At 45.7% G+C, this 13,622-nt stretch overlaps 1 protein-coding gene across 1 annotated transcript; it reads right to left on the reverse strand.

Annotated features, from left to right (window-relative positions):
• Positions 1 to 7,779: 7,779 nt before the first annotated feature.
• Positions 7,780 to 13,397, reverse strand: LOC142564178 (uncharacterized). Its single transcript, XM_075675075.1, has 4 exons — positions 12,395 to 13,397; positions 11,974 to 12,042; positions 9,848 to 9,937; positions 7,780 to 8,066 (listed from the first exon to the last, which is right to left on the reverse strand). Exons 1-4 carry the CDS (start codon positions 13,319 to 13,321, stop codon positions 7,968 to 7,970), a joined length of 1,185 nt encoding a protein of 394 aa, XP_075531190.1. The 5' UTR covers positions 13,322 to 13,397; the 3' UTR covers positions 7,780 to 7,967.
• Between the last annotated feature and the right edge of the window lie 225 nt (positions 13,398 to 13,622).

Raw genomic sequence — 13,622 nt, forward strand, 5'->3', positions numbered from 1 at the left:
TGCTGGAGGAAGTTGTCATCGAGGTTTCTAAGCATCTTGTTGCTGACCCCTTCTGGGCCAGCCGCGGTTTTTCCTCTGATCTTGTATAAGGCAGCTTGGACCTCTCTTATGGTAAATGGTTGGTCTAGCTCCTCGTTGTTTTCGCCGCTATAGTCGGGGAATGTTTCGGTGTTTGTTTCCCCTATGTACCTCTCTTTTATCTGGTTGATCATATCCACCTCTGACTCCTGGAAATTGTGTTAGTTTTTGCATTTTTCTCCTAGTCTCAGCTTTGGTCTGGTCTGGGTTTGGTCTGGGTCCAGGAGGCGTCTCAATAGTTTCCAGGTGGTGACGGAGCTTAATTGCTCGTCTAATCTATCGCAGATGTCGTTCCAGTGCTGTCTGTTTAGTATTTGGACACGACTCTCAATTTACTTGTTGAGAGCTGCTTTTCTCCTTCCCAGGTTACGGTTGCCCCTTCTTTGGGCGAGCTCGTTTGTCTCATGTGGCTATCAACCAAGTCTTGTTCCTCATCTAATTCTATTTGCTCCTCAGCCTCTTTTCACACTTGCTTGATGCCATTGGTCCGTTCAGCTATGTCGGTGATCTCCCCGCAACCCCCTTCGTTGTCGAGGAAGGATTGCCAATTGATGGATATGAGTGTTTTCCTCTCACATTTTATTCTGAGTACGTTTTGGACAACGATCTATATGATACTGTGATCACTGCCTAGGTTCTCTCGCTTGTTATGCCATGCAGCCTCAATGTCCACTCCGATCGTGGTCAGGTCGAGGGTTGTGTCGTATGACACGCTGTTCCCCTGTCTGGTCGGTGCGAGTGGATAGTTGAGGAGTATCACTGTATCATGGCGTTCCATAATTCTCTTTCCTTTATCTGGGAGTGGTTGTATCGCCATGCTTGGTGTGGCGCATTAAAATCCCCTACTATTACGAGACGCTGAAAAAATACCACAGACAAGTGCTTGTCTGTGGTATTTGTTTCCTTGTGTACTAGTTTAACTCGAGCTGTTTAGCCTCAGTTCTAAATACAAACCAACTAGCGCTCATCAAGATCTTACCAATCTCCGTTAACACGTAGTCAACCTGCGTGCATCCTACCTCATGCTGCATGGCGGTGATATTTCTCTTCACCAGGGTAGCAGTCTGAGTGTTTGGCGATCGACCTGGGTACGTTTTGTATCAGCTCAGTTTAGCGTTTTTTGCACACTCTTGCAGCGCGATGATGTCGGGACCATCGCATCTCGCAGGGTACGCTTGGAGAACGATTCTTTTTTTTTGTGAAGCCCCTACAGTTACAATGCCATATTGTGTTTGGCCTGGTGTTGAGTCTGGCCATGATTCAACCCCAGAAGGATTTGCTTTTGCTGTTCTGCCAGTTGGTTCATTCTAGTTCTCATTGGGTTGACTAGTTGGGTGAGCTGGACTGAGAGTTGGTGTACCCTCTCCGCGTTACACTGGGTAGCTAGGGCCACCTGTTGTACTACCTCTTTGAGTTGCTGCATGTCTACCTGAAGTTTATCTACCCTCCCCTCGGCCTTCTCAAGGCCCGAATCGGTCTTTTCACTCGTTTTTTCTTTGGCGGTTCAGCCGCCTCTGGCTCGGTTTCGGACAACTTATCGTCCATGGCCTTCTGATGCGCTTCCGGTTGTCTGAGTTGAGCTTTGAGCTCATTGTTCTCTCTTTGTAGCTCCATAACATGATTACGGAGCTCCAGCATCTGAGCTTGTGTTTTCTCCTGGAAAAGCTTGCATTGTTCCTGTTGCTGTTTCATCATTTCGTGTTGTTGTTTCATTTCCTCGTTGAGCTCCCTCACTACGCCTGAGTCATGGGAAATCCCCGCTTCTCAGCCTACCTTTTCGGTGGGTGGTGCCCCTTGCTTCTTAGGCGGGGTGGTGGTGGCCTGGTGCGGTAGCCTCGGGAAGGATATATGTGGACAGGAACCGCTCCTTGCTCGTGGCCCGCGTCTTGCACGTGGCCCGCGTCTTGCACTCGTCCCGCCTGCTGCGATGTTCTGGTAGTTTCTTCTCCTCCTCCTCCTGAGCTTCTCCCATTGCCATTTCTTAACAATGCATGGGTTTCTGAAGATCTCCTTGCAGGTTCTGTCGCCGGTGGGGTGCGGCGCCGCCCAGCTTGCAGGTGGGGTTGCAGTCATGTTCCTCGGTTGGGTTGGGGATGCCCCAGCCCCTGCACTTGTCTTCCTTGCTCTCACTTATAGCATACGTCATACTTTTTCTTGTACAAGTAACAGTTCAGGAGGGCACCTAGGCATTTGCTTTTCCTCGGTACCTCCTTGTGGTGAATGTGAGCATGATGGTCTTGCTCTGTCCTAGTCGTCTGATCTCCAGTACCTTGGGATTCTCGTTCTCCGCTGCTTGATCTTTTGCAGTGAGGTGTTGAGCCCTATTCCGTGGATGACTCCTCTCGAGAAGGCGTCGGGTACTGCCAGTTGAAGGGTCATCCCGTGCACTTTCCCTTCAATGTCCAGGTGTGTGAGGTGTAGGAGCTTGTCTCTTGCCTCCGTGCTGGGGGTGAAGAAGACAAAAATTACTTGCTTCTCGTTCTTGACGAGCTCGCATGCTTTGTTCCATTCAATCTTCGCAGTTACATGGATGGCTTCGGTCAGGTTTGGTCCATCGTACTGTTTGACTACCATGCCTCCCTTGGGGCGGAAAATGATCCTCCTGCCATTCTCGGGAAGCTTGACTTAGTTCAAGGCGATCGATTTCTCCGCTTCGATGACGGTGGTAGCGTGTTTATCACTTTCACCTCTTCTGAGGCGAGCTTGGCTTTCCGTGCTCATTTCTCCTCGAGGTTGCATTTGTTGAGCACTGTGATCCAATCTGTGGCGTCGAACTCGCCCTTTTCGGCACTGTGACCTTGCACGGTGATATTCATACCGCCTGTTGGCTGCCGCACGGCTGACGCGGCGGCCCCGGGCGCCTCGGTAAGCCTTAGCCCTCGTTAGGCCTAGTGGCCGGCGTCAGGGTTAGCGGGTTGGCACCACGACTGGCAGACTTTTGGCTCTGAAATGGCGAAAAATTCACTTACGGACAAAACGCTGGTGCTCGCAAAGTCCTCTCAACTTCCGATTGACGATTTTAACCAGCTCTGGTCGATCCGACAACTCTTGCCGCTAGATATCATTGCTAGAAGATAGAGCCGACGTGACACACGTACGCTCGCCACGGCCCCCTAGCGGCGTTCCCCGACTTACATGGAAAAAGTAAATAGAAACAAATGTTGCATTGTGCAATGTTGAACTTGACCGCGAGGTTAAGAAAAAGTACACTTCATACGCATTGTAACATTCGCGGTGCTGGTCGCATTCTACATTGGAATCGACAGATAAGAAAGAATAAACGTCATCGTCTTCCTGGCGCTTCGTGAGTCGTCTGTTGCTTGCGCCGGTCGTCCTGCCGCCTTCGGCGTCTAGCCGTGAAATACGTAACAGCATACACACTGTCAGCACTCTGAGATTTTAAGTTGCACGGAAAAATATTTAGACGCAGGACACAATGTCATCCGCTTCTAAAACGCTTGCAGCACCATATCATGTGACATCTGTTCGGAACGGGAATTTAAAACGGACTCTGGAGACCGGAATTACACAGAGCTAAAATACATTGTCGTTCTGATAACGGCGCTGCAATTGTGCACAACACAGCTTACAAAATCCAGAAAATGACGGAATGTTGAGAGAGAAGCGTCATGGTCACTTTCGCCATGTAGAACCAGATCCCCTTGACAACGTGCACACTCATGAAAATATTAGCCGATAGTAGTTGGCCACTGATAACTGGATTCAATCTACAGGTACATTGCAATCGAAAATTAAATATAATGCATCTGGATTAATTGCATGTGATATTTCCTAAATTTATAATGGCGTCGGTTCAAGTTCAGAACTCTTGCGTCTTTCACCATAAGAAGAATTCCATCGGATGGTTTAGAAGCAGACAAGAAAAACTGCTTCTCGAACAAAATTCGTAAACTCGTAAATAGAGCCCCATTTCGTGCACTTTAGGAAAAAAATGTGAGAGTTCGAACATATGCATAACCAAACAGCCCATGATACGTTTAGTAGCATAAGTTATCGTTCTTCAACATGCGTTCCCATGCGTTCACACTGGCTGCGCTCAATTGCGGGATACAGCGTAAGTACAAGCAAATATATAGTGGAATTATTTATTCAGCCCTTATCAGATATGTGAGAACATTAATAAATGTTTTCGCAGTTAAATTGAACAATTCAGAAAACGCTGCCATTCTAACCCGTAATTTTGGACTTCCGTGGCTGGTATCCTCTTTAATTTTTCTAGATCTACATTTATAGCGCTGGAGTAACGGTGTACTTCGAGTATTCACTTTTATTTAATGAGTTTTTCCCTGATTGCGTGGCTGACGCACATTGCCAATGTATCGGTAAGTGGACTTGTATTTTTCAAGGCGACATGTCGCATTGAAAAGCGAAAGTCCATTTGTCGAAGCGTTGGCTCCTGCTTTTACACTGTTCTCGTTTTGCTCATTGTCTTGAATTTCCATCTCCCGCCTACCCCATGTTTTCCCTGACGCATATTGATGACTTAAAAGACCAAGAAGCGCAGGCCACAGTTTTTTTTCTTGTCGCGAATGTCAGGGCCGACGCACTTGAATACGTCAAGGAACCAGCCTGAAGATACCAAGCGCACAAGTGTCTTTTCTTTTTACGGGAGGAAAAAAAAACCTCAACCTTTCAAAAAGGTGAGTGACTCCTTTGCGGTACAGTTGCCATAGCCAAATAAAATACCGTGGGCAGGGGGCCCATCGTCGCGACAGCGACAGCTCTTACGAGCTCTTTAGCGTTTGCCCATGGTGCCATGAATTTCGATGAATGCCAAGAAAAGCAACAGGAAGCGGTGCACCATTAACAGCCATTATTATAAGGTCGTACCCACTGCTGGTCACGTAAGCTTGAAATTGAACTGCCTGTATTTTACACATACAAAATATTCCCCAAACACGGCAAAACGAAAGTTACGAAAATTATTCAACAGAGGTTCCTTTCGTCGATTGCGGAAAGATGCAGTGGATATCACAGCTTCTATCATCTGTACCATCAATAGTACCTATTTTATTCTGTTTCTAACTGCAGAAATATTATTGCAACGTGAGGATGAACGGAAATAAATTACTTGCCACTGGTAGCACATTTACGAAACTATATTTTCCGTGGTGTAAGCTGCTCCACGAACTCATTTTTGCACAATGGCACCTATAATTCACTGAACCCCTGACACCTTCACTTCCACTCTGTCTCTGCCACAGGAACTGATTTCTTACGGGTGGTTTCACCTCTGGTTGTCGTTAATATGCAAGCAGGTGCTAATCCTATCTGCTTTCTTCTTAAGATAAACACTAGGTTGTAACAGATAAAATAAATAAATCAAATTCAAGTATTTCTTTTTTCTATATTGAGCCAAAGCTCTCTGAAGTGAGGCGGAGAAAAACTCAAACATCTACCAGTAGAGCCACTAATCATCAATGATAAATAAATATTTTCGGTGGCCATTATGAAATAATTAATTTTGTATGTTGCTCTTTCTTTATAACCCAACGAATTGTCCCGTTGTGAACGAATATCTCCGATTGAGGCGCTTGATCTTTCGCTTTCGTTTCGCCTTTGTCGCTTCTGTGCTTGAGAAGTCGTGTAACAATACTATGGCTAACTGCAAGCAATGCGGAAAAATGTCTCCGCAGCAGTCCTCTCTAGCTCTTGAGGCGTACGTTGTAGCGCCCCGCTTAGCTTGAAAAAGACGTTTGGTTCTTTTATATTTCGCCGAAGCTTCGTTCCACGTATTTCACGAGCCATTTAAGTGAAGGCTCGCGCTCTTCCAAACTATTCAGTTTATTTAGCTTTGCTCCGAAGCTTTCCACTGATTCTTGTTACATCAGCTTTTATTTCGTTGTTTTCCGTGTGATGACTCATAGGCTCTGCTTCTAGACTTCGTCCTGGCAGACGTACTGTACATACGCCCACAAACAGTGGCGTGCCGTGCGCATCGACGCAAGCCTGTGCACACGCAGTGGAATGAGTGCCCTCATGTGGACTACTAAATTGCACGAGCCCGCGGAGCCTGCGTGTTGAAGAGATTAATCGGGGTTTGCATTGAGCGCCATGTTGCTTTCGCAGTAATTTGTGTTCATGTGCTGCATACAGAACGAATGTGGTTTCACCACAATTAGTCCACTACACTGCGCCGCCAACTTCTTCGGTGCGCCCAAACAGTGTAGCAGAAGACATGAAGTCACGCTTCAAGCTGCTAGTGGGGCCTGCGCAGGTTTACTATGCATCATAGTACGCGTTGGGCGCATTGGCAAACCGCGTACAACGACCCACAGCATTCTTTGGACGAATGTACCTTCGCAGGAACCCGCGCATACGTCGAACTATTGACAACTTCTTCACAACCGTCGTAATTATTATCCGGGACCTATTTCGCCAACAAAATCAAACAAAACTAGACAACGTGCTCACGAGGGAGTTCTCATAGCAGACGCCATGCCGGTGTTGTCAAATAGTGCCGTAGGAGTGCGGCAATCGGATACGTGAGTTGGGTTCATATTGATTGGCGCAGGTGAAGAACCTTGGCCATACAAAAATTATATGGCGACTCCGGGCACATTTCTGCCATCTGCGTCGCCGTGGCGTTCCGTATAAAGTTCAAGGGTGATAACATCGTCGCCGCGCGCCGTATGCTGTGCGTGCCAGGGTGAGCCGACGATGCCGTTCTTCTCTAGCAGCTGCTCCTGCGTGTGGCGCGGTCGCACGGGCCCTATCTTGAAAACGATCAGCTGTGGCTGTAGAGTCAAGGTGCGCCCCGGGCTCACGGCTCCTTGGACGCTGTGTTCTGGCCGCTTAGTACGCGTTGAAGCGAGAAGGCAGCACGAAGGCCAATTCGCTCGCTGCTGCGGCCGCACTTCCTCCCTTCAGCCTTTTTACAGCGAGTTTCCGCGGTCATCGAGTGAGGTGTGTTCACGTTTTCTTGTGCGTGCGTGCATGCTTGTTAATTCAGTTAGTAAGCTAATGTTTACAAGTTTGTGCGCTTAATAAAACTACTATCACTACTTCGTATAGCTGTCTACTAATTTGCTATCGTAACCGATGCTTCATCTTTCGGGCTACATTTTATTGAAAAGTGTTTTTAATACGTTTTTGCAGTTTAAATTGGCTCATTTTGATAATTCTAAGTGTGCAAACGAAGCGTATGAAGAGGCCTTTTCGAATACATGGAATTTTGGGTTGGTTTAAATTTTGCGATTTGGCTCACTATTAAATAAACACTCCTCGCTTCTGTGCCTTTTTCAATATCGTAGGTATCTGTAGCTTGCTGGTGCGTCGGGCACGTGTGCGTGCGCCAGACCTAGCACTACTGGCGTTTTCGCATTTTATCCCCATCAGTTGGACCGACTATTGCAATGAACAGAACATGCGTCATCTGAGCCTTCATCATCATTATCATCATCATGGCCAGCAGCAGCCATTGTCGCTTGCTTTCGGCTTTCCATCTACGGAGAACATTACCCGCAGAGATACACCACTATGAAGCTTTGGCTGCTAATCAAGCCTGTACATCCAAATAACCAGGGATTGGATCTTCACTAGTAGCTTTCAGCAATGAGTTATCGTTCCCTTGCGATTTATTAATGCATCGCTTATATTCGTATTGTATACTTTGAATCCCATGAAGGAATTAATACGATCGCGAAAAATGCGCAAGCAGAGAAAGAGGGTGAAGTATTTTATTGCCGTTTTAGGCACTTGCAAGGAAAACAAACCATGGACAACTCTGTACGTGTGATAGAATAGTATGATCGGGGCTTTCGACGGGTCAGTTGAAGCAACTTGTTCGTGCTTCGAATTCCAATGCACGCTTGAATTGTTAGAGGCGTTAAGACGCTAAGCTATGCATGATAAGTGCGAGCGTCTGCTCACGAGGTTGCATTCTTTCCGCTCCTGTTCATCCCAGAGCTTAAGCCATCAGAGGTCTGCACTAAGATCACCGTGTACGTGATCACAGAACCAGCCATCTGCGAAAGGGAGGAACAGTTTGTTACTTGAGGTAGATGAAAATAATACAAACTTAGCTCATTTATTAGCACTATAAACACCGCTCTCCATTTACGTGCAAGTGAAGTTTTGACCTCCGATATAGAGTGAAAAAATACAACACCGTGCCGCTTTCTCGCGATCATTCCCCGCTCAAACATGGAGGCTGTCGGCAAAGGGTTGTTCCGCTGTGTGTGAAGTTAGTGCGTTTCTATTTGTGCACTGCTCATGCGGGTAGCCTTACGGGTAATTACTCGTGGCGCAAACTATCTATGATGGCCGAATGTGCATAATTTATTTTAGATCATGCGCAAGCTTGAAAAAGAAATGAAACGCCGAGTGAGTCTGGAACCTTCTACCAGGCTACGTAACAACGAAACCAACTGCATACTCGCGAAATGACGAATCGGAACAGACTGCGTAATGTTTGCGGACAACGTATTAGAAAGCTTATTTTCAATAGAAATTCGTTCATAATGACTACATAGCAAGGGCCGGCTCTTTAAGCAAGAAGTTTGAATTTTAACCAAAATTTGCCTTTACAGACCACATGCGATGTGGACTATAGTTGAGAAAATCAGGTAGTCCTGATTGTTTAGATAGAAGATGCCAGCCTCGAATGAGCGCAGATTTACTATAAAACAGTTTTGAGCACGCTAGTTGAACCATAAAGCGTAGTTGTCGTTTTCGGACAGCATCGACTATGCGGCGGCGGATTATGCCACTCCAGCTGTGCTTTCAATGTCATGGCTCTAAAGCTCATGTCACGTACTTCCACGGTACTAGACCTTAGGCCCGACCACCACTTCGCGCGTAGCTCCGCGTGTGACACACTGTGGTGTGTTCGTGAAGAGTGGAGAAAAGGCGCGCAAGGTTTCAACCTATCAGCAAAGGCAGGAGAGTAGTTAGCGAAAGGCAGCGAAGCTCCCAACAACTGATTTCATCATCAGCTGATTTAAATCAGCTACAAAATTCGACCAGAGATCTCAAATTACACCTCTTATAAGGCATCATCCGAGTCGACCATATATAGCCATTTTTTAAAATTTCAATTACTTCAATCCTTAGCTTGTTATGACTGCGGTATATACTCGTTGTGAGCCACTCTGGCACTCTTAGAGACAAAATATTTTGCTTTTCTACCCGTCATTCGCAATGCATGTGTTCGAAACCTGTGCTTTATTATGTGGGCTGTTCATATAAAGATTGAGACTGATGCTCTGAAATATTTATTTCAAAAAGTTTTTCATCGGCACATTCATTTATTTTTGCACGCTACCCAGTAAGTGAAACACACGCATCCAACCGTTTCTAACAAGCCTAGATAACATGGGGCAATGCATCTTGTTCCACCATCCTAAACATAGCCTTCAATGTGTTAACTGCGCTTTGTTGTATGGCTTTTTGCACGTCAAAGCAAGGTTATTTTTTTACCGTTATCCAAAGCATCACAATTATGCGCTTACTTGTTCTGCCGTCCAGATGTCGCGATTTCTTACTTCTTTATGCACCTCACGGTAAAAAAAGGACGCTGTTTTCATACATAGCAAGGTGTAGTGAGGACATGGGAGGCTCTTTTTAAGTAGCTGTCAGCAGCTGGTTTCACTCATGCTATCTAGACTTGGCAGAAACGATGTAATTTCACTTACTGGCGACCATAAAGGAAAGTATAAATGTTCGGATGAATAACTTTCCGGAATGAAGATTTCACAGCGTCAGTGTAAGTCTTTATTTACCAACCCTCCTGCAAACGTAGACATACCGCAACGAGAAGTCTCCTGCCAACGCAGAAGAAGCTGGCCCCCGTGAGTCTCATTGATGGCGGGTCGATGCTGTCATGCAGATACTGGATCTGCGCAAGATTACTAATGTTAACATTTCCAATATTCCTATCTTTGACGCGTAAGTCGACAGCGTTTATTATGTTAGTTCTTGTGATCCGAAATTATGGCAAAGAGCTGGGCTAGTTGGAATTATAATATTTGATTCCTTTCCAGCGCTTAATTGAGAGGAAACGGGAGATCATTAGATGAGAAAAGACAACAGGACAGGACAGTCTCTGCGTCCTAGCTCCCTGTCCTGTTGTATTTGATTATTTCTGGTTCCCATCAATCGCTGGAATTACATCAACTGTATTTTAATCTGTTTTAACAGCTGGGCTACCACAGAGCATCACTGAACAGCCAAAGCCGCTAGATTACCAAGAAATTTCGAAGTTAGAAGGCCGTTGTTCGAGTGCATAATGACGATCTGATGTAGGGCAATACGATAGCCATTTTAGTAACCAAAGGAGTAAAATACAATAATAATATTGCTAAATGAATATTCGAGCTCCAGTAAGCGATTTTCTTCATTGCGCTAAATACAAAAATTGATCTTGCTTGTCAAGAGCTGTCTCGTTAAAGAGGGTTCGTGTGCTGGTGCAGGAAAAGCTTCAGAACGAGTGCACTGCACTATTGCGATCTAATGACGCATGTCGTTCCTAATGTGCTCGTCTTGTGCATGTACAGTGCAATCCCACAGCAAGCCTGCCTTGCTACCGTTCATACGTACTTCTTTCACGTTTTCAATTATCCACACATACATTACTACAGAATGTCACTGTCACATATAACAGAGGATTTCAAGCATGGGCGCAATAACGTAAACCTATTCCAAACGTTTCTATTCCAATTCTGCAATCAGCACTCCGCGATCGGTCGAAATTGTTTTTTGATCACCCTCACTTCGCCTGTCTGCCACGCAGCGTCACGAAAACCGCGACAGCTCCCCATCTACTGTTTATGCGTGTTTATGCGTACACACTGTTTATACGTGATTCTACTCAACAAAAGAAAACTAATTATTTCCGGTTAAGTCTCGGGCTGCAGCCACTTCACCTGTCTGTCACGCGACGTCACAAAACCGCGGAAGCTCCCCGCGTCAAAGTGACGTGTACACGGTAAAGGCGCATCAATGTGCCGAACAAAACTGAATTTTATCTGAATAGCCGGAGACTACCTTGTTCCAAGGTGAATAGGAGATGGTTGCCGCCAATCGCTCAGGCACTGGCTACTCTTACCTGCCGGAAAGCATGGGTTTATTTGCATATAATGACATTTTTTGCGTGACAGTATAACTTTATCGTGCCCTTTCAACACGTATATGACATGGCTCTGCCAACCCTTCCTCGATGATGATCAGTTTTAGCGGCATTTTTAACCTTCCGCTGCACCCCGCCGTGATTTTCGGCCAGTCACCGCAAGCTAACTAAGAGAAAGCGTACCAATCGCAAACGCCGGCACCAACCACTTCATGCTGTTATCTATACTCAGTGCGCTGGCTCGGCCCCATCGAAACCCTCTTCCCTTGAGCGTGCTCCACGCCTGTTGTCAGCCGATTCGATAAGAAAAGTAAAACTTTAGCTTGGGCTAGTTGGTTCTTGCTTGAAGTAGTAAAGGCAAGGCGCAGAAGACCAGGACTCAAGAAGAAGAACACAAACGACAGGACCGGCGCCGGTCCTGTCGTTTGTGTTCTTCTTCTTGAGTCCTGGTCTTCTGCGCCTTGCCTTTACTACTTCTAGGTAAGAAAAACCGCCCAGTGTATGCAATGGTATTCGTTTTGAAAGCAAACAAAAGCGACCTCCTATAAACGAGGAGAGCGTTTGATTGGGCTGTTCAGGCAACGCCGCCTGTTGCTCGCGTCGATCTCAACATCATTTACCTATTTTAGCATGTCCGTAGAGAGCTATAAAACAATATTCTGTAGTAAGAACTGTTCGAAATGGTGAATATCTGTACGTTTTATCCTAAAGCACCACAGACACAAAGTAGCAGTCAAACATAGCCCGAGCCTTGCAAGTTGACTACATCTCTTTGCAGTTTTGTAATCATTCCATAAAGTTATTACCTGAGATACATGGGCATCTGCGACATGAATTATTCTTGCAGTCTTAGTCATGCGCCTGATGTCTTGAGCCTGAAAAGTCAACCGCGGGATCATGTGGGTGTGCTACGCATATTGACCATCATGGCACACCAGAAATAGCAATGCAAATGGTCTCCCCTTGTGCCCCTATCATAAAGAAGTCTCCCCCTTTTTTATACGAATTAACGAACGATGGCTTCAGCTGTCAGACATCCTAATATATTGTTCGAATCCTAGAATTCCTTGTAGGCGAGCAAAGCCGCGTAATAAACTCGTTCGTGCATAACAGATAATTTTTTTCTCGTTCCATCTGCTTCTGATTTGCGCTACATGCAATTTATACACTTCTGCAAATCTACTCAGTTATTTCCTCAACGTTGAGTGGCAGTATTTAACGGCTTACCTCACTGCACAAGTCATCACTGATAATGGCCAAGTCGAGAAGCCTCAATGCGCAGCTGGCTCCATAAGCAAGTCCAAGCCACAGATCCAAAGGGTTCTCATGTCCGGAAAACAGACAATACAACGTCGTGCAAACCACCCAAAGAGAAGTAAGTGAAAACGACAGAATCGCCGGCGCCCAGACCGCGTTAACGTGTTTCTTCAGCTTTCTAATTTTGTATAAATTCCTGCGTACCACCTCGATCGACATGACCTGCTCGTCGGAACTGGCGAGATGTGTGTAATTTTGACACTTTAGAAAAGCCCAACCTTGAAACATTGTGTAAGAAACCAGTACTTCGGAAGCAATGCTCAAAAAAATGTACATGCTCGTCTCGTAAATGATGAACGCCAACTGGGACAATATGCGGGGAACTATCAGCACGTAGGTCCAATTATGCTGGACGCTTTCCAAAAATATCTCGATGGCTCTGGTGACAGCACCACCAAATGTAATCACGCTTGAGATAACAATCATTAGCTTTATGAATATTCGTGGCCATGATTTTCTCGGCAGATATTTTAGAGCTTGGTAGGAAACGCCAGCAGACCTCTCAAACAGTGCCGCCTGGCGAAAAAACTCGAGAAGCCTGAACGAACCGAAGACTATGCATGAGAAATTAATCGTACTTTTCAAAATAACGCACAAATGGACGGTTACCAGCACGGTGTCCGTAAACGTAGCATTGAAATCCAGCTGGCGAAATCTTCCATACAATGTTGTGACTTCAAAAAATAACATCAGAGTAATCCAGGCTGCCGAATAAAGAGTGTAGATGCCTCGCCAAGCTATTCTAGCCTCGTCGAGCAGTTTATCTTCAAAATTACAAATGAAAAAACAACCGACCGTTCTCAACAGTTTTGAGTAACGCGAAAAATGCTTCAACATAGCGCAACTTGCAGTGGTGTTTTCTGTTTGTTCCAACTTTCTCGATGATTTGACGTAAAGCCAGTTGTTAAACACAGTCTTCTCTCCACCTGAAAAAAATAATTCCCAATACGAATCTCTCGGATCATCATCAGCAGCTGGTGAGGAAGTAAGCGAGCAGAGGACTCAGCAAACCGTAAAAAATTATGGCAAGGCTGCTTTCGCATTTGGACGAGTTGCCAATGTGTCACTGCTGAAGACTATATTAAGGAAATGTGGTATGTACTAAAATCACTTCCATTTTCAGAATGGCCACAAATGT

The sequence above is a fragment of the Dermacentor variabilis genome, chromosome 11, assembly GCF_050947875.1.
Source record: "Dermacentor variabilis isolate Ectoservices chromosome 11, ASM5094787v1, whole genome shotgun sequence".
NCBI classification, from domain to species: domain Eukaryota; kingdom Metazoa; phylum Arthropoda; class Arachnida; order Ixodida; family Ixodidae; genus Dermacentor; species Dermacentor variabilis.